The 23,724-nt window shown below is 40.0% G+C and overlaps 2 protein-coding genes across 2 annotated transcripts in view; one reads left to right on the top strand and one right to left on the bottom strand.

Annotated features, from left to right (window-relative positions):
• Nucleotides 1–23,724, top strand: part of LOC126213515 (poly [ADP-ribose] polymerase tankyrase-1-like) — a 586,304-nt gene that overhangs the window by 266,577 nt on the left and 296,003 nt on the right. The window lies entirely within an intron of this gene.
• Nucleotides 80–23,724, bottom strand: part of LOC126213516 (uncharacterized) — a 185,677-nt gene continuing 162,032 nt past the window's right edge. The window contains exon 7 of the mRNA XM_049941347.1: nucleotides 80–99. Within this exon, the coding sequence (XP_049797304.1) occupies nucleotides 87–99 (13 nt within the window). The 3' untranslated portion in view covers nucleotides 80–86. The remainder of the gene's footprint in view (nucleotides 100–23,724) is intronic.

Genomic DNA, 23,724 nt, shown 5'->3' with positions numbered 1-23,724 from the left:
GCACAGGAAGTCTCTCCGCCGGTTGAGCGAAACCGCAGGAAGCGCGGCGTCTCTCGCCTTGACCGCAGCCGTTTTCCTTCTTATTTTCAGAGCGGCCAGCTGCCAACACACAGACGTGACAAAAAATTATTCTTTCGTTTTCTGCGTACGTCTGCCACATGCTTTTTATGACAACAGTTAGTTCAACTAAAGGACTTGTGGGTGATGTCCAGAAACTCACGTTTACTGTTCCCCCACACATAAAAAAAAAAAAAGATTCGCCATACCTAGCTTTTAGTGTTGAATTGGGAACTGAGAGAGTTTGTACGTAACTGCACTTATTGTAAAAATATATTTGTGGATTGAAATGATTGATGCTGAACATACCATGTGGATAACACACCGCTGAGCCGAAACATCACGACAACGGCCAGCGCGGGATTCAATGCTACCAGAAGACGCTGTGAGAACGTGACTCGCTCAGGAGCGCGTACAAACGGAGTAGAGGAGAATGGGCAATCTTTCTACACTGAAGCGCCAAACAAACTGGTATAGGCATTCGTATTCAAATACACAGATACGTAAACAGGCCGAATACAGCGCTGCGGTCGGCTACGCCTGTATATGACAAAAGTGTCTCACGCAGTTGTTAGATCGGTTACTGCTGCTACAATGGCGCGTTATCAAGATTTTAGTGAGTTTCAGCGGGTTGTTATGGTCGGCGCACGAGCTGTGGGACACAGCATCTTCGAGGTAGCGCTGAAGTGGGGATTTTCCCGTACGACCAATTTACGAGTGTACCGTGAATATCACGAATCCGGTAAAACATCAAATCTCCTACATCGTTGCGGACGGAAAATCGTCCTGTAAGAAGGGGATCAATGGCGACTGAAGAGAATCGTTCAGCGTGACAGAAGAGCAACTCTTCCCCAGATTCCTGCAGATTTCAATGCTGGGCCACCAAAAACTGTCACCGTGTGAACTATCCAACTAAACATCATCGATATGGGTTTCAGAACCGAAGGCACACTTGTATACGCTTGATGACTGCACCACACGAAGCTTTACGCCTCGTATGGGCCCATCGAGACCGACATTAGACTGTTAATGACTGCAAGCATGTTGCCTGGTAGGACGAATTTCGTTTCAAATTGTATTGAGCGGATGGACATGTACATTTATGGAGACAACCTCATGAATCCATGGACCCTGCATGCCAGCAAGGGACTGTTGAAGCTGGACGAGTCTCTGTAATGGTGTGGGGCTGGCCACCAAACTCCCCACACATGAACATTATTGATCATATCTGCGATGCCTTGGAACGTGCTGTTCAGAGGAGCTCTCCACCCCCTCGTACTCTTACGGATTTATGGACAGCGCTGCAGGTTCATGGTGTCAGTTCCCTCCAGCACTACTTCAGACATTAGTCTAGTCCATGCCATGTCGTGTTGCGCCACTTCTGGGTGCTCCTGGGAGGCGTACACGATATTAGGCAGGCGTACCGGTTGCTTTGGCCCTTCAGTGTAGATACGGCAAGGGTCGCAAGAGGGGAAACTCACTGACGTACCTATAGGCGACTTCGGCAAAGAGACAGATTGTCATTAGCTGGTGCGTGGGAATGTCGGCTGTTCGTGTGCTACTGCCTTCAGCATCTATGGAATCCGTTTGAAGGTCGGTCAAAGAATTCATAAAGGTCAAGGTGTTAGAAACTGCAGTTTCGCTACAGACTTCTGTGGTAAAATATTGTTCAGTTGCAGTGGATGAGTTCATTATGATAATAAGTCACACGCACGCAGTGTCGGCAGTAGCACCACTACCAGCTTCACTGTACCAATCTTCCCCCTTCACTCGATGTTTCTTATGACTGGAACTTTTATATTTCAATTAACTTTTATCTTGGTGCACACTCGCTATACTATTCAGAGGAGAATTGCAAGATTTCTCTGTACCTTTAAAACTAGATGGTCGTTACAGTTGGACAAAATCTCGTCGGAACTTCTACAGTCAACTAAAGTCTTTAGCAGAAAAAAATACTCTTTCCAATTATTTTCTTAACATTTTTCCCAACGGGTAGTACATCACTTTCAAAGTATCTGCTTTTTTCGCAACCACAGCATATTAGTAGAGAACACAACGCTCATTAATTGTACAGCAGGCGATATTGTATTAAACCGGGAACCTAGATACGATGGAGAGGCTTCGTCCTGCTGTAGCCCTTTGTGGTTCACAACTCCACAACAGGCCACAGCCGTCCACCCACCACTCCGCCGCCCCCGTTCCTCCCCCGCCCTCCCTCCCCGGGAGGGTCTCATACCAGACGAGTGTAGCCCTAAATGTTTACATGGCAGAATAATTATGATGTATGCGTACGTGGAAACAGTGTTTGTGCGGCAATCACCGGGACACCTTTATTGTTTACAATATACATAAATGACTTAGTTGACAACATCGGTAGCTCCGTGAGGCTATTTGCAGATGACACGGTTGTCTACAAGAAAGTAGCAACATCAGAAGACTCGTACGTACTCCAGGAAGACCTGCAGAGGATTAATGAATGGTGCGACAGCTGGCAACCCTCCCTAAACGTAGATAAATGTAATATAATGCGCATACATAGGGGCAGAAATCCATTCCAGTACGATTATGCCATAGGTGGTAAATCATTGGAAGCGGTAACGACCGTAAAATACTTAGGAGTTACTATCCGGAGCGATCTGAAGTGGAATGATTACATAAAACAAATAGTGGGGAAAAAAGGCGCCAGGTTGAGATTCATAGGAAGAATTCTAAGAAAATGTGACTCATCGACGAAAGAAGTAGCTTACAAAACGCTTGTTCGTCCGATTCTTGAGTATTGCTCATCAGTATGGGACCCTTACCAGGTTGGATTAATAGAAGAGATAGACATGATCCAGCGAAAAGCAGCGCGATTCGTCATGGGGACATTTAGTCAGCGCGAGAGCGTTACGGAGATGCTGAACAAGCTCCAGTGGCGGACACTTCAAGAAAGGCGTTACGCAATACGGAGAGGTTTATTATCGAAATTACGAGAGAGCACATTCCGGGAAGAGATGGGCAACATATTACTACCGCCCACATATATCTCGCGTAATGATCACAACGAAAAGATCCGAGAAATTAGAGCAAATACGGAGACTTACAAGCAGTCGTTCTTCCCACGCACAATTCGTGAATGGAACAGGGAAGGGGGGATCAGATAGTGGTACAATAAGTACCCTCCGCCACACACAGTAAGGTGGCTCGCGGAGTATAGATGTAGATGTAGACACGGTCTAACTGAGGCGGAATTAGGGGAAACAGCCCGCATTCGCCGATATATGTGGAAAACCACCTTCCCGATCAAAAAGCAGCGAGTGAGACAGCGCTGCTAACCGGGTGGGCCTACAGGAGGTTTCTGGATTGATAAAAATTCAGCTCAAAATTATTTTTTTCATTCATTTAATACTTCTTTTTCTTCGTGATTTATTTAGTAAAATATTTTCACTATACATAAAATAACTTCATAAGAACTCAGCAAAAACGTGGCGATAAGTTATTAAAAACTCACCCATAACAAGGACATTTAACTTGTTTCATTTAAGGGGCTCCGGAACGCCCTATACTTGCAATGTTAAAATAACGCTTATAAATTACATCTTTCCTCACAAAGTATTTGAGGTAGGAAGCTGAACTTTTTACAGATTATTTATTGGAATATGGGCTACAACTTAACACAGGGATTTTACAAAATTTTAGTTCAGTTATTAAAGATGATTTTTTTTCAATTGTAATGAAAATTCACAACATTTTTTTGCAATTTTTTATTTATATATTCAAAAATATACAGTTTTTTTGGAAAAAGTCTGTGTTAAATTATGCAGAAGGTACTGTGTAACATTTACTGAAAGTTTGAAACAAATATGTTTGGAAGATCCTTAGAAAACATGTAATTAGTATGAGAAAATAAAAGTTTTGGGAATCGAGCGACAAAGATTGGATAAACTATTTAGTGCATTCCAGGTCCATAGGATGAATTATATTCATCCTCTGCAAACTCCTCCTCCAGCTTCCTCTTGTTCCTCCTCCTGTTTACTCTTGCTTGTATTTCTAGACTCTTTACAGCCCTGTCTGCAGCCCGAAGGCGATCCTTGTCTAAAGCAAGCATCGCTCGTACCATGTTAGAACCTATCTTCATTCCCATATTTCTAAATACCTTGGCTTTCCAACATTTCTCCTTTTCTTAAAAGCCTTCAGAGGATTTCTAATAACTTTACTTTTACTCATTATTATACTTCAACAAAACAGAGACTCAAGAAACAGAATTAATTACGAATATTTTCGAGATAACGACAGAGTAAATAAACATGAAACAATCGACAATCACACCAGCGATATATATTGAACCATCACAGGTTAGCCATAACACATACTTTATCTCACATCATTAAAATGTACCTGATGAACACGGACGTTAATAATAACACCATTTGACAGCAGTTTAACAGCGCCACAATGGGTCACGCCCATGTAGAACACATTTCAAAAAAATTTAAAAATAGTTGTAGTCTTCGGAATTGAATAAATTATATATCTATTAAAAGGTAATAGTCTGCAGATTCAGAAAACGCAAAAAAGTAAAAATTGAACTTTTCATGATTTTGAGCCTTTCCGGAGCCCCTTAAGAAATTATTTCGTTTCCGTAGACATTGTGGTGACAAACATCATGGCGTACCTCCTAATGTCGTGTCGAACTTTCTTCTTCCCAGCATAACGTAGCACCTCAATGTGGCATGGACTCAACGAGTCGCTCCAAGTCCCCAGTAGAGATACAGAGCCATGCTGGCTCACTAGCTGCCCATAACTGCGAAGGTGTTGCCAGTGCAAGATTTTGTGCACGAACTGACCTCTCGATTACATCCCATAAATGTTTGACGGGATTCGTATCGGGCGAACTGGCTGACTAAATCATCGCTCGAATTGTCCAGGATTGTCTTCAAACCAGTTTCAAATAACTGTGGCCTGGCCATATCCGCACATTTTAATCCATAAAAATTCCATCGTTGTCTGTGGACGTGAAGTCCATGAACGGCTGCCAACGATCTCCAAGCGCCCGAACACAACCAGGACCCTATACACTCCATGTAAACACTGGACACATCACTATGCAGCAACCACCAGCTTGCACAGTGCCTTGTTGCCAGCTTGGGTTTATGGCTTCGTGAGGTCCGCGCCACACTCGGACCCTACCATCAGGTCTTACCAGCTGAATTCAGGACTCATTTGACCAGTCGTCTAGGCTCCAACCGATATGGCCGCGCACCCAGAAGAGGCACTGCAGACGATACCGTACTGTTAGCAAAGCCACTAGGGCCGGTCGCCTGCTGCCAAAGCCCATGAGCGCCACATTTCGCCGCACTGTCCTTGTGGATACGTTCGTCATACGTCCCACATCGATTTCTGCGGTTATATCACGCATTGTTGCTTGTCTGTTAGCACTAACGACTGTACGCAAACGCCGCTGCTCTCGGTCGCTAAGTAAAGGTCGTGCTAAGAGGTAAAGCCTGAAATTTGGTTTCCTCGGCAGACTCTTGACACTGTGGTTCTCAGAATACTGAATTTCCCAACCATTTCCGAAATGGCATTTCCCAGCGCTAACTACTATTTTAGGTTGAAAGACTGTTAATTCCTGTCGTGCAGGAACTTTCCAGAGTACGAATTATAGCTCCGCCAATCCACTGCACTTTTAGGCCTTGTGTATGCAATACTACTGCCACCTGTATACGTGCATATCGTTGTCCCATGACCTTTTCACCCCAGCGTAATGACAGACATTAGCGTTCTTCACAACACGGTCGTGAAAATCTTTCATTCGCCGGTGTCGGCTGACTCTTTTTGGTGACCTGCACAGCGGCATGTGAGTGGGCCATGCTGTCACGAACTCGAGTGCTGCACATTTAAAAACAGAAAGAAGCACATTTCTTTAATACACTGATCACCACCTAATAATATACGTTCCAACGACTAATTGCTACTTACCTGCGTCGCTCAGGTGGGAAAAGACGTCGATGTTTCGGCTAATACATTGAAACACTACATATCGTCCCTCAGAGCCGAGCGTATTCCAGTTTTAAGGGTGTTATGGGACTGAAATCTTCGTCTGTTGAAACTGAATTTAATTAACATATCTCCGCTAAGTATGCTCTTAAAATGTTCATTTTTGTTTGTTTATTGATTAATGGGAATATTTAAACACTAATATGATCCTAATCTCATGAAACGATTTACATACACAGAAAAATATTATTCCTTAACAAAACTTATTGTAGTTAACTGCACAGTATATGCTCAATGGTTTCCATCTTGTTACTAATTGCTCAGAGATTTAGCTTCATTACAGAATATGAACAAACAAAGATGTCCCATTTGGAGTCCCATGAACATCATGCACAAGATAATACGTCACATTTGATCTATGTTTGTGAACATTTTGATGATTACGACAGTTTCTAATTTCCCTATAAATGTCAAGGAAATTCATGCTGTATTGGTATTGATTATGTTTCCTTTATTTTCTAATTGTAATAATAATTCTAATTTTGGTTCTATACAGCTTTGAAGAATAATATGCACTAAACGAGCAGTTTGCATAGCCCCATTATGTAACACATTATCATAGAAATGGAATTCTAGTTGTTCTGTAAACATTTAACAGCGCTTCACAGGTTATGTGCTCATGTTAAGTGTGTTATGTACAAATCCCAATACACTATCTGCAGTGCTGACATATGTATGTCCTCTCTTCAAGTTATAAGGTATTCTTGAGATTTACAATATTCTTCAACTAAACGATTTGTCTGCAAGAATTGCAATCAAAATATAACCTTTCTTTCAATTATACATCCTTAGCAGTAAATAGGGCACACTACTATTAGTTTCTGTAGGTGATCTATTTGGAAATCAGCGAGATCCGCTTATTGGCATAAAGAATAACAAATCTTTGTGTTACAAAGAAAATTATTTTTCTATTTCAGCTACTCCCATCAAACTTAATCATAAAACTGTATTCTGAAGGAACAAACTGAAGGTACTCATTGGATACACATTCTAGTAAACACAATGCCTTGCATTCAAATACTAATATCAGGTGTGTATACAGGTGTGTATATAGCAAGTTACATAGGGGTTACTAATTTATTCGTAACTCTATGTGATTGTGTTTCTTTAATCAGAAATCCTAAAAGAACAGCACACCTTATTGGATTAACACCAATACTTGCTAACAAAACAGCATCAGTGGCATTGGCAAATTGCTTTCATAGAAGTATTGTTTCGGAGTTTGCTCCCCCACAACACTCCCCAAGTACTTAATAAATTAGTTATTACGAACCATCCATCACTCTTCATCTAGTAATCTTTACCACTACGTCTAGGACATTACAGGTCTATAACCACATCAACGATTTATGCATATTGATATACAGATCTTCATATCATTCATTCTCAGATTTTCTGACTCTTAGCAATTCCCCAACCATTCTTCAATAGTAAATGTTCCTACTCTCCTAACACCAGCTCTTCTGGAATAACTCAAAACTGGATCCAGCTGTACTTTTCCTCAGCAGTGGCGTTATCCTCCACATATTAGCTACAGGGTGTTTCAAAAATTACCGGTATATTTGAAACGGCAATAAAAACTAAACGAGCAGCGATAGAAATACACCGTTTGTTGCAATATGCTTGGGACAACAGTACTTTTTCAGGCAAACAAACTTTCGAAATTACAGTAGTTACAATTTTCAACAACAGATGGCGCTGCGGTCTGGGAAACTCTATAGTACGATAGTCACATATCCACCATGCGTAGCAATAATATGGCGTAGTCTCTGAATGAAATTACGCGAAACCTTTGACAACGAGTCTGGCGGATTGGCTTCACATGCAGATGAGATGTACTGCTTCAGCTGTTCAATTGTTTCTGGATTCTGGCGGTATACCTGGTCTTTCAAGTGTCCCCACAGAAAGAAGTCACAGGGGTTCATGTCTGGCGAATAGGGAGGCCAATCCACGCCGCCTCCTGTATGTTTCGGATAGCCCAAAGCAATCACAAGATCATCGAAATATTCATTCAGGAAATTAAAGACTTCGGCCGTGCGATGTGGCCGGGCACCATCTTGCATAAACCACGAGGTGTTCGCAGTGTCGTCTAAGGCAGTTTGTACCGCCACAAATTCACGAAGAATGTCCAGATAGCGTGATGCAGTAATCGTTTCGGATCTGAAAAATGGGCCAATGATTCCTTTGGAAGAAATGGCGGCCCAGACCAGTACTTTTTGAGGATGCAGGGACGATGGGACTGCAACATGGGGCTTTTCGGTTCCCCATATGCGCCAGTTCTGTTTATTGACGAAGCCGTCCAGGTAAAATAAGCTTCGTCAGTAAACCAAATGCTGCCCACATGCATATCGCCGTCATCAATCCTGTGCACTATATCGTTAGCGAATGTCTCTCGTGCAGCAATGGTAGCGGCGCTGAGGGGTTCCCGCATTTGAATTTTGTATGGATAGAGGTGTAAACTCTGGCGCATGAGACGATACGTGGACGGTGGCGTCATTTGGACCGCAGCTGCAACACGGCGAACGGAAACCCGAGGCCGCTGTCGGATCACCTGCTGCACAAGCTGCGCATTGCCCTCTGTGGTTGCCGTACGCGGTCGCCCTACCTTTCCAGCACGTTCATCCGTCACGTTCCCAGTCCGTTGAAATTTTTCAAACAGATCCTTTATTGTATCGCTTTTCGGTCCTTTGGTTACATTAAACCTCCGTTGAAAACTTCGTCTTGTTGCAACAACACTGTGTTCTAGGTGGTGGAATTCCAACACCAGAAAAATCCTCTGTTCTAAGGAATAAACCATGATGTCTACAGCACACTTGCACGTTGTGAACAGCACACGCTTACAGCAGAAAGACGACGTACAGAATGGCGCACCCACAGACTGCGTTGTCTTCTACATCTTTCACATCACTTGCAGCGCCATCTGTAGTTGAAAATTGTAACTACCGTAATTTCGAAAGTTTGTCCGCCTGAAAATGTACTGTTGTCCCAAGCATATTGCAACAAACGGTGTATTTCTATCGCTGCTCGTTTAGTTTTTATTGCCGTTTCAAATATACCGGTCATTTTTGAAACACCCTGTACCTATGTACATATCACAGTCTTCGATGGGAGCAGAATATGTATTCCAGATATTGGAAATTTTTTAAATCCAATGTCCTTGTCTTGCTTCTCTGTCAACTAGCAAGTTAAAAATTTACAAAACAGTAAACCCCTTTCCCAGCTAAAATTAACAAACAGTATTCAATCAAAAATATACAAAAGATGCCTCTACATTTGACTGTGACACTGATAGTCGGGTGATTGGGAGGATTCTTAGGTATTTCAGGGTAATTTAGTCTGCCACACTTCTCAATACCTCACCACATTTGAGGCGTTATACATTAGCTTAGCAGTTTCGCTTCCTGGATCTTGTAACAGCAAGGCCAGTATAATATTCCTTTGTAGAGCAACGAATTACTCTTCTTACAATTTGCTAAACTGATTTCTTGTACAGATTTAAACTTCATTCAACACAGGATTTGTCATCTGTTCCTTCATGATCATTTTAGCTAGTTTCCTGACACCTCTGTTATTATCACCTCACTTTATATAATAAATTCTAAACTTTGTGCTTGGCACAAGCAAGCTCTGGGCTTCCTTAAAACCAATAGTTATCTGTGTAAAGTGCTAGTCATAATATTCTTAATACCTGTAGTATATTTCATTTCAAAATTGAATTTCTATTGAACTTCCTGTATAATTCCATTAATCTAATTAATATATTGTGAATTAGTTCACTATTCCTGAAGAAGGTAAGAGTTTAGTGATCAGTATTCACTACAGCTTTATTGCCAGCTTGAAGATCCTTAAATAATTTAAAGCTCTAGATAACTGCAAGTGCCTCTTTCTCAGTCATTGAACAATTAAGGTCACGACTTCTTGGGTTGTCGGGTGTTCTGCCGGATATCAGCGTCGTACTTGCACGATATTTCGGTCACGTAGCTCGTAACCCTCATCAGGTGCGACCTGAGACTGCTCCTCGAGTGGACCTGGACCAGATCCACTCGAGGAGCAGTCTCAGATCGCACCTGATGAAGGTTACGAGCTACGTGACTGAAATATCGTGCAAGTACGACGCTGATATCCGGCAGAACCCCCGACAACCCAAGATGTCATTAGATCGCCGGGAAAGCCTGAAGATTTACAATTAAGGTCACCTTCACTTAGTATTTGAGTGGCAAAAGCTATGCTACAGATGTTATTCTGTGCATTGCCTAAATCTACCAGGAAGGCAAGTGATTTGGGCAAAAACTTTCCTTTCCTTGGCACTCCATTGCCAGTAAGATCTCTGTATCAAAAACTGCGAAATAGTGGATTATTGATTTGATTCATTCATAGAAATCTCGTGAGATATTAACTATTTGCTTTTTGCTCCCTAGGTATGGACATTATGCAAACGCCTCCACCTTCTGGGCATTACCTCAGATTCTCTAGAATCTATTATGTATACAAAAAGTTTATGCTAAAGAGAGGTTTAGATAGGTTCATTGCAACGTGTACTTGTTTAAAATTATCAAATACCTCTTTCAATAAAGCTGTATTAATTGACAATATTTCAGACATAATAAGGAAATCATCAATATACAGAATAATACTTTCCACTAATTTATAGCCTAATCCCAAATTTAAGGCTCACATGAACACTGGTACTGGCACATTTAAACCAAAAGGTAACACTAAATTGATAAGATCGTCCTTTGAAAATAAAAGCTGGGTATGGTTGTGACTAAGGATAGAGGCACTTACCAAGAACTGGTAGTAAGATCTGTTGTTGTGGTCTTCAGTCCTGAGACTGGTTTGATGCAGCTCTCCATGCTACTCTATCCTGTGCAAGCTTCTTCATCTCCCAGTACCTACTGCAACCTACATCCTTCTGTATCTGTTTAGTGTATTCATCTCTTGGTCTCCCTCTACGATTTTAACCCTCCACGCTGCCCTCCAGTACTAAAGTGGTGATCCCTTGACGCCTCAGAACATGTCCTGTTTAGTGTATTCGTCTCTTGGTCTCCCTCTACGATTTTAACCCTCCACGCTGCCCTCCAATACTAAATTGGTGATCCCTTGACGCCTCAGAACATGTCCTACCAACCGATCCCTTCTTCTGGTCAAGTTGTGCCACAACCTTCTCTTCTCCCCAATCCTATTCAATACTTCCTCATTAGTTATGTGATCTACCCATCTAATCTTCAGCATTCTTCTATAGCACCACATTTCGAAAGCTTCTATTCTCTTCTTGTCCAAACTATTTATCGTCCATGTTTCACTTCCATACATGGCTACACTCCATACAAATACTCTCAGAAACGACTTCCTGACACTTAAATCAATACTCGATGTTAACAAATTTCTCTTCTTCAGAAACGCTTTCCTTGCCATTGCCAGTCTACATTGTATATTCTCTCTACTTCGACCATCATCAGTTATTTTTCTCCCCAAGTAGCAAAACTCCTTGACTACTTTAAGCGTCTCATTTCCTAATCTAATACCCACAGCATCACCCGACTTAATTCGACTACATTCCATTATCCTTGTTTTGCTTTTGTTGATGTTCATCTTATATCCTCCTTTCAAGGCACTATCCATTCCGTTCAACTGCTCTTCCAAGTCCTTTGCTGTCTCTGAGAGAATTACAATGTCATCGGCGAACCTCAAAGTTTTTATTTCTTCTTTAATACCTATTCCGAAGTTTTCTTTTGTTTCCTTTACTGATTGCTCAATATACAGGTGGAACAACATCGGGGAGAGGCTACAACCCTGTCTCTCTCCCTTCCCAACCACTGTTTCCCTTTGATGTCCCTCGACTCTTATAACTGCCATCTGGTTTCTGTACAAATTGTAAATAGTTTTTCGCTCCTGTATTTTACCCCTGCCACCTTCAGAATTTGAAAGATAGTATTCCAGTCAACATTGTCAAAAGCTTTCTCTAAGTCTGCAAATGGTAGAAACGTAGTTTTGCCTTTCCTTAATCTATTTTCTAAGATATGTCGTAGGGTCAGTATTGCCTCACATGTTCCAACATTTCTTCGAAATCCAAACTGATCTTCTCCGAAGTCGGCTTCTACCAGTCTTTCCATTCGTCTGTACAGAATTCGCGTTAGTATTTTGTGACTTATTAAACTTATTAAACTGATAGTTCGGTAATTTTCACATCTGTCAACACCTGCTTTCTTTGGGATTGGAATTATTATATTCTTCTTGAAGTCTGTGGGTATTTCGCCTGTCTCATACATCTTGCTCACCAGATGGTAGAGTTTTGTCATGACTGGCTCTCCCAAGGCCATCAGTAGTTCTAATGGAATGTTGTCTACTCCCGGGGCCTTGTTTCGACTTAGGTGTTTCAGTGCTCTGTCAAACTCTTCACGCAGTATCATATCTCCCATTTCATCTTCATCTACATCCTCTTCTATTTCCATAATATTGTCCTCAAGTATATCGCCCTTGTATAGACCCTTTATATACTCCTTCCACCTTTCTGCTTTCCCTTCTTTGCTTAGAACTGGGTTTCCATCTGAGCTCTTGATATTCATACAAATGGTTCTCTTTTCTCCAAAGGTCTCTTTAATTTTCCTGTAGGCAGTATCTCTTACCCCTAGTGAGATAAGCCTCTACATCCTTACATTTATCCTCTAGCCATCCCTGCTTAGCCATTTTGCACTTCCTGTCGATCTCATTTTTGAGACGTTTGTATTCCTTTTTGCCTGCTTCATTTACTGCATGTTTGTATTTTCTCCTTTCATCAATTAAATTCAGTATCTATTCTGTTACCCAAGGATTTCCATTAGCCCTCGTCTTTTTTCCTACTTGCTCCTCTGCTGCCTTCACCACTTCATCTCTCAAAGTTAGCCATTCTTCTTCTACTGTATTTCTTTCCCCCATTCCTGTCAATTGTTCCCTTATGCTCTCCCTGAAACTCTCTACAACCTCTGGTTCTTTCGGTTTATTCAGGTCCCATCTCCTTAAATTCCTACCTTTTTTCAGTTTCTTCAGTTTTAATCTACAGTTCATAACCAATAGATTGTGGTCAGAGTCCACATCTGCCCCCAGAAATGTCTTACAATTTTAAACCTGGTTCCTAAATCTCTGTCTTACCATTATATAATCTATCTGAAACCTGTCAGTATCTCCAGGCTCCTTCCATGTATACAATCTTCTTTTATGATTCTTGAACCAAGTGTTAGCTATGATTAGGTTGTGCTCCATGCAAAATTCTACCAGGCGGCTTCCTCTTTCATTCCTTCCCCCCAATCCATATTCACCTACTATGTTTCCTTCTCTACCTTTTCCTACTCTCGAATTCCAGTCACCCATGACTATTAAATTTTCGTCTCCCTTCACTACCTGAATAATTTCTTTTATCACGTCATAATTTCATCTATTTCTTCATCATCTGCAGAGCTAGTTGGCATATAAACTTGTACTACTGTGGTAGGCGTGGGCTTCGTCTCTATCTTGGCCACAATAATGCGTCCACTATGCTGCTTGTAGTAGCTTACCCGCATTCCTATTTTCCTATTCATTATTAAACCTACTCCTGCATTATCCTTATTTGATTTTGTGTTTATAACCCTGTAATCACCTGAGCAAAAGGCTTGTCCTCCTGCCATTGAACTTCACTAATTCCCACTATATCTAACTTTAACCTATCCATTTCCCGTTTTAAATTTTCTAACCTACCTGCCCGACTAAGGGATCTGATATTCCACGCTCCGATCCGGCAAATGGGGGACTGTTTTACCTCCGGAATATTTTACCCAAGAAGACGCCATCATCATTTAACCATACAGTAAAGCTGCATGCCCTCGGTGTAAATTACGGCTGCAGTTTCCCCTTGCTTTCAGCCGTTTGCAGTACCAACACAGCAAGGCCGTTTTGGTTAGTTTTACAAGACCAGATCAGTCAATCATCCAAACTGTTGCCCCTGCAACTACTGAAAAGGCTGCTGCCCCTCTTCAGGAACCACACGTTTGTCTGGCCTCTCAACAGATACCCCTCCATTGTGGTTGCACCTGCAGTATGGCCATCTGTATTGCTGAGGCACGCAAGGCCCCCCACCAACAGCAAGGTCCATGGTTAATGGGGGTAGGTAGTAAGATCTATAATACTGATGTATATCACATCATTTAAATAGGCCACTAGTTCTTCTGAAGGAGGGGACTTGTCCTTTTCCATTTCCATTGTTTTGATTTATAGTCTTTGTATCCGAAATCTTTACATCTGAAATTAACTGAATCCCTCATTGGGTTTTCTAAATACTAATAGTTGATTACAATATTCACTTTGTGATTTTTCTATTATTCCTTGTTATAACGTTTTCCCAAATTCGATAACTGCAGATGGCTTAAACGTAATGGGCATAGGATATAATTTTTTTAAAATGGTTTATTGTCTTGAATACTTTTACACTAATACCTTTTCTATCAGTGGAAAAATGTTTTTGTCAGAACAAAAAAGAGGAATATATTCATTTGTAAAATACTCTGACAGGCAAGTGCGAAACCAGCTGCCCCAATCTTCTTTCCGTCTACCTCAACAAGAATTTTGGCAAGCGAACTTATTCATGCTGTTTTAACACAAAACATTTTAAATAATTTTATCCAATCTATCTCACAGTGAAGCCTTCGTATGCAGCATCTCTCTCACACAGCCACTGCCTATGTTCGTCTGTCTGGCGCTGTCTTCTTTTTCTCCCACTGACATGCAGTATATTCCACTGCCATTATCTCCACTCTCACTTACATTGTCTCCCTTTGTCCTCCTCTCCTTTCTCTGATACTCTCTTTCAGCACAAAAAAGTGTGAATGTGTTTGTATGCCAAAATTTTTCGTTAGTAAGATGAAATAAGAATTGAGGTAGCTTGTTGCCCACTTTTCTGTCAGAGTCTTGCAAAGAGGAACATATTCACATTTTCTGTGAATTTTTCCGCTGGTTCCTTTCTTTTTCCTGCTGTAACAAATGTGCTGCTTATATAAAACGATTTCTATAGGTTAGTAGTGGTTTTGACGCTTGATATATGTATACTTCGACACATTTATATATTTTGAGGCACATAAACAACAAAGAAGTATGCATAATATGAGGGTAACAGAAAATCGTTGGCTTGAAATTTTTCTGACAACAATTACCATGGCAGGAGGGGGCACTAGGACAAGACATATGAAAAACAGTACCACTCTCAAAGAGAAAACCACGCACACTGTAACTGTGGCTGCATGGTACAATGCATAGTGAGCCGCAGTCTCTGTAGCAACGTAATGGAATAAATGGTCTCTAACACGGAAGCCCTGCATTTCTATACATAAGTTTATTAGAACTCTTTTGTTCCATATCCTCTCATCCATCAATCCCTAGAGTTTGTGTACGGTGGAAAAAATCACCCTGTGTAACCTGAATGGCATAATTATCCTGTGGAACTGAACTATCAGATATTTCAAAAGACAAACACTGTAACAAAGTACTTGCAGTTTCTCAACAACTCTCGTGACCATGCCAAAAAGAAAACGACATGCCCAGCCAAGTAACTGTAATTTGAGTTCCTAATCTACAAAGTCTCATGATACAAACATATATAATCTGTATAATCTGAAATGGGACGAATGATTGTACACAACTCGCGTACCAGGGGTTGCAAAACGCGAGGAGTGCAACAAAATACGTGCAGTTTCTCAGCAACTGCCGCAGCATTGAGGAACAGAAGATGTCCGAGTTTTGGGGGCTGGTCACATAGGTGAACCATATGTGGAACCTGTAGCTAGGCCATTAATAATGGAGAGCTGTTAGTAGCGTTAGTAGTAGTAGCTTTACTCATCCCCAGATTTCTTTTTACAAGGATATAGGACATGTCAAAGTATTTAAGAGTTTAGTGAAATTTAAAATAAGATAATTCGTATACACATACATTTACAGACTTCTAGTTAGGGACAATCATTAGATTTATTCCTGGTATACAATACTTTTTTTACAAACAACTTATTAAATAATGTAATGGCTCGCTGTTCACTCATATCTCACTATCAGTCACTGCACACACAATACACACATTGTTTCATAACACTTCACTCACTACACACACACACACACACACACACACACACACACACACACACACACAGGTGATCTCTGGGCCGTTTTCTGTACCACAACTTCACATTTGCTAGCCAGAAAAACTGAGTCAGCATCCTTCTATAATGAGTGAGATGTTGAGCTCAGAAGGAAGAGGTGTTACTATTGTGCAGTGCATATCTTGAGGGTACGTTTTTTTCTAGAAAAAGAAAAAAGAAGGAGAAAAACATAGTGCAAAGGTGTTACATGGAATGTTGGATGTTTTATAATCACTATTATTATTTATTTGTCTAACATTTTTCTTTACCAAACCCCTACTTTGTTTTATAGAATTAGTCCTTCAACACATAACATGTATTGCGTAACAGGTACTTTTTAGCTACCATTTTAAATAAGTGTATTTTTACAATTTCTTTTATGTATTTTGGTAATTTATTGTACAGTGTAATTCCTTGGTAGAAGATGCTGTTTTGAGTTTTATGTTTATTTTTTCTTGGCAAATGTAAGTTGAGTCTAGCTCTTTTTCCATGGTCATGGACAGAACTGTTGTCTGCAGCTCGTGGTCGTGCGGTAGCGTTCTCGCTTGCCGCGCCCGGCTTCCCGAGTTCGATTCCCGGCCGGGTCAGGGATTTTCTCTGCCTCGTGATGACTGGATGTTGTGTGATGTCTGTAGGTTAGTTAGGTTTAAGTAGTTCTAAGTTCTGGGGGACTGATGACCGTAGATGTTAAGTCCCATAGTGCTCAGAGCCATTCTTTTTTAACAGAACTGTTTGTGCAGTAATTACCAATGTTATTTTTGATGTGAACAACTGACTGGTAAATGTATTCACACGGAGCACTTAAAATCCCCAGCGTTTTGAACAGATCTTTACAATGGGCTTTACTACCACTTTTAGTTATGATTCTTATGGCTCTTTTCTGGAGTTTGAAAACTGTGTTCATATTTTGTGCATTTGTTCCCCTACAAAAAAATGCCATAGCTAAGAACTGAGTGTACATATGAATAATATGTAACTAAAAGACACTGCATGTTACACACTGATGATAGGATTCTAAGGGCATAACATGCTGATGACATTCTGCTTGCAAGTAGCTTGGTTTGTTCACACCACTTCAACTGAGAATCAATATATATTGCTAGAAATTTTGAATTTTTTACACAGCCTATAGAGATGCCATGTAAGTTCAATTTAACATTGTCATTTTCCCTCTTCAAACTGAAATTCATGACATTAGTTTTCTTTATGTTCAATGTCACTTTATTGCTTTTTGAGCAATCGTAAACTTCCTTGAGGGATTCATTTTTTCTCTGCAAGGAATACTCTTGTTTTCTCAGTGACAATGATATTGCTGTCATCAGAAAAGAGAATTTTTTCACCATGAGTAACACTACTGGGAAAGTCATTGTTGGTCCTAATACGCTACCTTGCGGAACCATTATATTAATGTATTTTCGTTCTGATAAGTGTTTTACTAGATATTTAGACCTATTTGAAGTATGTGTTATCTCTGCTCTTTGTACCCTATCTGCCAGGTATGATCGAAACCATTCCTTAGGTACCCATCTTATTCCTAATGCTTCTAATTTATTTAATAGGACCTTGTGGTCGACTGTATCAAAGGCCTTAGTAAGATCCAAAAGTATGCCTGTGACACACTCATCTTTGTCAAGAGCATCAGTTTGTGAATTCTACTATGGCTGACTCCGTATTTTTGCCACTTTGGAAAATAACTGTGATTCGCATAAAAGATTGTATTTATTCAGGTACTTCAGTAATCTGTATTTCATACTTGCTTCTATTATTTTTGAGAATGGTGACAGCAGGGAAATGGGCCAGTAATTTCCTATGACTTCTGCATTACCTTTCTTAAGCAAAGGTGAAGTGAGGCCACTGGGTAAGTGGGGCCACTAGGTAAATCTTTTATGGCGAGAGGAATTAATAAGGAATTACTAAAAGAATGAATATAATTACAGCTTGTGTATTTTTTGGATTGATTCTCCAGTCACGACGTCTAGAGAATGCAACCAAGGCAGTTTTACAGTGGATAGGTAAACTGTCCTGATTTGCTAAGGTGCGATATGACAGCACACACACACTGTGAAGTTTATGCTGGCCAGTATCGCCAACAGTATGGTAGTGCACATACCAGTCAATTCACAGACGTCAGTTTGGTCCCCCATAGGTTAAAGAAGAATTTACAGCAAAGTAAGTGTATTCTACTTTATAGTCATTATTCATGGGTAGTAGTTATTTCCAACGGCCTTGCCGCAGTGGTAACACCGGTTACTGTCAGATCACCAAAGTTAAGCGCCATTGGGCTGGGCTAGCACATGGATGGGTGACTGTCTGGTCTGCCAAGCGCTGTTGGCAAGCAGGGTGCACTCAGCCCTCGTGAGGCAAACAGACGAGCTACTTGACTGAGAAGTAGCGGCTCCCATCTAGAAAACTGATATATACACAGGAGAGCAGTGTGCTAACACAACACCCCACCCCCCCATATCAACATCTAGTGGTGCCTGTGGGATGAGGATGACATGGCAGCCTGTCGTTATCATTGGGCCTTTTCGGGCAGAGTTTAGTTTAGTTTGGTTTTTAGCAAGTTATTAGTGTAATTTTGTAGAAGATGGAGCAGGGATGTGTAGGTAAAAGCAAATCAAGCAGTAGTGTGAGGATGCCACCCTAATAGCCACTAACTACCACACAGTGGAGTTAGAAGCTGCTACCTAGGAATAAGTTACTGGCCAAGTCAGAGCAAAGCATGAACGCAAATCTCAGTGTGTGTGTGTGTGTGTGTGTGTGTGTGTGTGTGTGTGTGTGTGTGTGTGCCAAGTATAAACAGAACAACAAAGGAAGTGTAGCTGGTGTAAAGGAAACAGTGACACTGTGAGTGAAGTACAGGATTATAGTGAATACGCCAGAGCTTATGTTGCAGTTGGTTCACAGACAGGAATATCGAGGGCCACTTCTTCCTATGGGGAAAGAAGTGTAATACTATGGGTCACAGCCATAGACCGTGTCGTATCTAGGACATCATCAGCTGTTTCCAGCGTCCTCGGTTAGGAAAATGCCAAATCCCACTGTAGCAACCCTCCACCACGAGCCTGCTTCCACTTCAACCTCCTACCGCATTGTTGCAGCCAGAATCTAGGACATGGTGTCGTTTATGGTTGACACAGAAACGTTATGACTTCCTGATGGTCAGTGCCAGACAGCAGTAGTTAATCCTTGTTCGCCTAACAGTGGGCTTATAGACCCGACGTCGTTCATTTTCATAAAAATATAGAATTAAAATTAGTTTATTGTAGTTGATGTCCTGTGTAAACTACGGAAATACAACTGACTTTCTTTGAGAAGAAACATTATTTGTTGGAACTCAGATTACTTATTTTATATTTTCAATTTTGCAATTCTACATGTCTAATGCAAGGCAGTTGTCTTTTAGATCACTTAGCAAACGAACTGTCTGTCCTATAGTATATTTATCTTTTATCTGAATGCTGTGTTAAAGTACTCACTCGTAGCTAGATTTCTGTTAACAATTGTCAGTTTGCTATAATTATACTATTTGTTTAGACATCGGAAGTACGGCAAAAGCTACAACCGAATGCAGTTTTGAATGTAAGTGTATTCCTCATTACATGGGCAGAAAGGCCCTTCACTTTACGACCACATAATTGCTACCTCCATAAAATAGGTCCGTGATCAAGTAGCAAACAGTGTGTTTGCAACATTTGTACTGATCTCTGAAACAATTGTTACCTGTAACCAAGCAATGACGTACGTAGCATGGCAACAGGGACATGTGAAACAAAACACGTGATATAAAATGCAACCAGATGTCACCAAGAGCTCATTTTTCCCCATGATTCTAATGATCTGTTCTCGTGTGTATTCCATGATTATGGAGTTGGAGAAAAACAGTTATAACATGGAAACAAAGCGTTTCCAGACCCATGTTCATATAACATAATTTCTATGTGTGAGAAATATGTCCTGCACTTTGTGCCATACATTTTTGTTACATCTGTACATCACTGCCACAGAAACGTCTTTGGATCTATGATAGTGAAATAATAATGGTTCAAATGGCTCTGAGCACTATGGGACTCAACTGCTGTGGTCATTAGTCCCCTAGAACTTAGAACTACTTAAACCTAACTAACCTAAGGACATCACACACATCCATGCCCGAGGCAGGATTCGAACCTGCGACCGTAGCAGTCGCACGGTTCCGGACTGCGCGCCTAGAACCGCGAGACCACCGCGGCCGGCGATAGTGAAATAATGACACGCTGGTAACTAGTTAGTTACCTGAAATGAGTTAATCATGGTGTAACTGTTCTGTGACTAAATACAATATTGTGATATCTTCTCTGTAATTGCAGAAACTGATCTGCCAATGCACTTATAAAATAAAACAAGTTGAAATAAATATAAAAGTGCACCACATAATTGGCGTTTCAGTCTCGATCTACAACCCAGACCTGCCTATAGGAAAACTGCAATGCACTATTGGAGGCTATAGACTCTCTTGCCAGGAAGAAGATGAGTACCACAATTACTTTACATTCTCTCGTGGAAGATTAGTAATATAATTATTTTATGTTCTCTTACTGATACTATGAAACTGCTTCAAACAAGGATATAAAACCACAGACTGAAATGTTTTTCAGCAGTGAAACAGTGTCCAAAATGTATAAAGAACGGTGGATGACAAATGCAGAATAATGAGGGACTTTGGATCATACAAATTTCTAGAGAAATTGAGAACAGAGCACACTGATGGAAACAGTTGCTGAATTGAACTGTAGTACATGGAGATAAGTGCAGCCAACAATATTTCTTAAATAGCTCTGTGTTATCAAATACTTTATTTGTCGTTATTTTATCTATGGGAAATAAAAGGAAACACTAACGACGAAATCTGTGGTGGAAAGATACTCTCAGTAACAGTGGGATGGGGACAGATGTGCAATATCGAGGTAAAAACTCAAGGTTTAGAAGAAATAATGAGAACATTAATAGTTCAGTTGGAAAAGATGGAAGCAAGATTAATGCACGATGCTGGCGAACAATTACATTCAAAACTTTAAGAAAATAACATTCAAATAGTTCAAAAATCAGATGCAAAACTTAAAGAAAACAATTAAGGATGGAAGGAAGTAAGACTAGTGTTTCATGTCCATCGACGTTGAGGTTGTTAGTAATATAGCACACATTCAAAACTTTTCAAGGATGAGGAGGGAAACTGGCCATGCCCTTTCAAAGAAATCACCCCAGTATTTGCCTGCAGCGATTTACGGAAATCAAGGAAAACTTAAATCTTGGTGGATCCATGCAGATCTGAACTGACTTCCTCCCAAACATGTGTCCAGTGTGCTAAGAGATGCGCCACCTTGCTTACTAGAAATCAATGGACAGCTGCAGCTGAAGTTAGCAGAAAACACTGATAAATTGTGAGTGCATAGGAAGACAATCGATCAAAGACTCAGTTCAATTGAAATTTATTGCGAGAAAATGTTAAATTTGAATGAGTGTATCAAAAATCGGATTCAATAATGCAATAGTTAGGAACATTAATAGCAATGGCAGTGACAACTGTTTTATTTTTGGAGGAGAAAATTCAGTTGAAGTAATAAATAGTATTTCTGTAGAACAAGACGAAATTTTGAGTTGTAGTATGACGCCTGAAACACATTTTCATCAATTTCAACTTCTTGTCCAAAATACCAAAATATTATGTGGACTTTGCAGAATTTAACAAAGAAGATTTTCAAAAGAAATGTTAGGAACTTCCAGCGTTACATTTTTTAAAAATATCTGTAGAAAAAAAGACGAAAATATTTTGGTGTTGACTCACTCTCATTTTAACCAAGTTTTGGCTCATTATAGTGCTTTCCACAGTATTTACTGTGATGATAGTTTGAAAATGCTGAAAACTATGTCACAGAGAAATTTGTGAAAGACTATGTTAGATTCACATGCAAGTTTACAAAAGGTACAGTCAAAAGGAAGTTAAAGTTTATGTCTCTGCAACATGTTGCTAAGATTTTGATTTGGAATAGTTAAAACTCGCTTTCACTTTTGGAGTCCTAACAGAGATTAAACCAGAAGCTGTAGTGGCAAGTGATACTATGTGTGAATATTAACGATCATGTTCTCAAGTCGTGTTTGCGTAAATAGAAATAAACTGATACTTTTGGAAAGGGATTGTTCTTATTACATATGTCTGAAAATACTGCTGCATAAAGTAATAATTTTTATATCTCTCTATATTATGGTTTTTTTCTGAAGTCAAGGATGCATAAGACGCAATGATTACCATATTCCAAAAAAGGTTGATGAAATGTAAGATTCATACTATTTTAAAGAAGTGCAAGTGGATTTGGGGAAATTTTGCGTTTTCAGAATGATTTTTTATTTGTTGTGAATAACTTGCAGGTAGAGAGCACCTTACTTGTTTTTGAAACTGTTTGAGTAAATAGATGAAAATGTGAACACATATTAACCTTGGTTAGGGAACTATTGTCCATTTGTTTTGAAATTGATTTTCTGTTGAACTGTTCGCTGAAAGATGGTATTTCACACTTATTGCTGTCTTAGCATAATATTGTGGGTGTAGTCAGCTATAAACCTGGATACTGAAGTGACATCTAACTCATTAATGAGGAAACCTGATTATGGATCTCTTTGAGCTACAGTTTTGCAAATTGTGTTAACTCTGTTTATTATCCCTGTGGCAATTAGAGATAAGTGTTAATTTGTGAAAAGTACTTACTTTTCACCACATCTTCAAAGAAAAATTGTTATGTTGCTACTTATCTGAGAGTCTTGAAGAAGAGTTGATATGGTAGTTTGGTGCTATGTCGTCATGAATGTTGTATGGAACATATGACCATAACAGCTTTGTAACTTTTGTATTATCTTTAGGGCCTTAGAGTTTTGTGAAGTTATGGGGATATATTATGTGCTATATGTTTATATGGTGGCGAGATTTGAAGTAATGATTTGTGATCGTCATTTTGATGGAGATGATGACAATGGTGTTGTTCATTGTGTCAACTTCGTGTATGTTTTGGGCAGAGTATAAGTTGATTTTGTGCTATCACTTGTAATATTTTGTCTGTCATTGCTAAGACAATCTTGCAATATGTTATTTGTGAGTCTGGTAGTATTGCAGTAAGTGAATCTTAGTTAATAGCTTTGAAATAATGGTATATGACTGGAATTAGGACATTATGATTGCTGTAGGCCTGAAGTGTAGAATAAATTAATCTTATAGCGGACTACAGATCAGTTACATCTGATTACGGTTTTGCCAAAACTGCCTGACATTTTAGAGATAAAAAGCATATAAAACTCAGTGCAAAACTAGAAAATGGATAAACTAAAATGTATGATGTTGCAATTGGAATAATATTAGGAAGGTAAGCCTTTGTGAAACATGGCTGTTGGATAAAATAATGTAGAAGCAAACTTATGATACTACTGTGGAACCAATTTTAAGTATTCACCTATTTTCTAGTCGAAG

This window comes from Schistocerca nitens, chromosome 11, assembly GCF_023898315.1.
Source record: "Schistocerca nitens isolate TAMUIC-IGC-003100 chromosome 11, iqSchNite1.1, whole genome shotgun sequence".
In the NCBI taxonomy this organism is placed as follows: Eukaryota; Metazoa; Arthropoda; class Insecta; order Orthoptera; family Acrididae; genus Schistocerca; species Schistocerca nitens.
The sequence above is the reverse complement of the archived record's forward strand: the minus strand, read 5'-3'. Positions and strand labels throughout refer to the sequence as shown.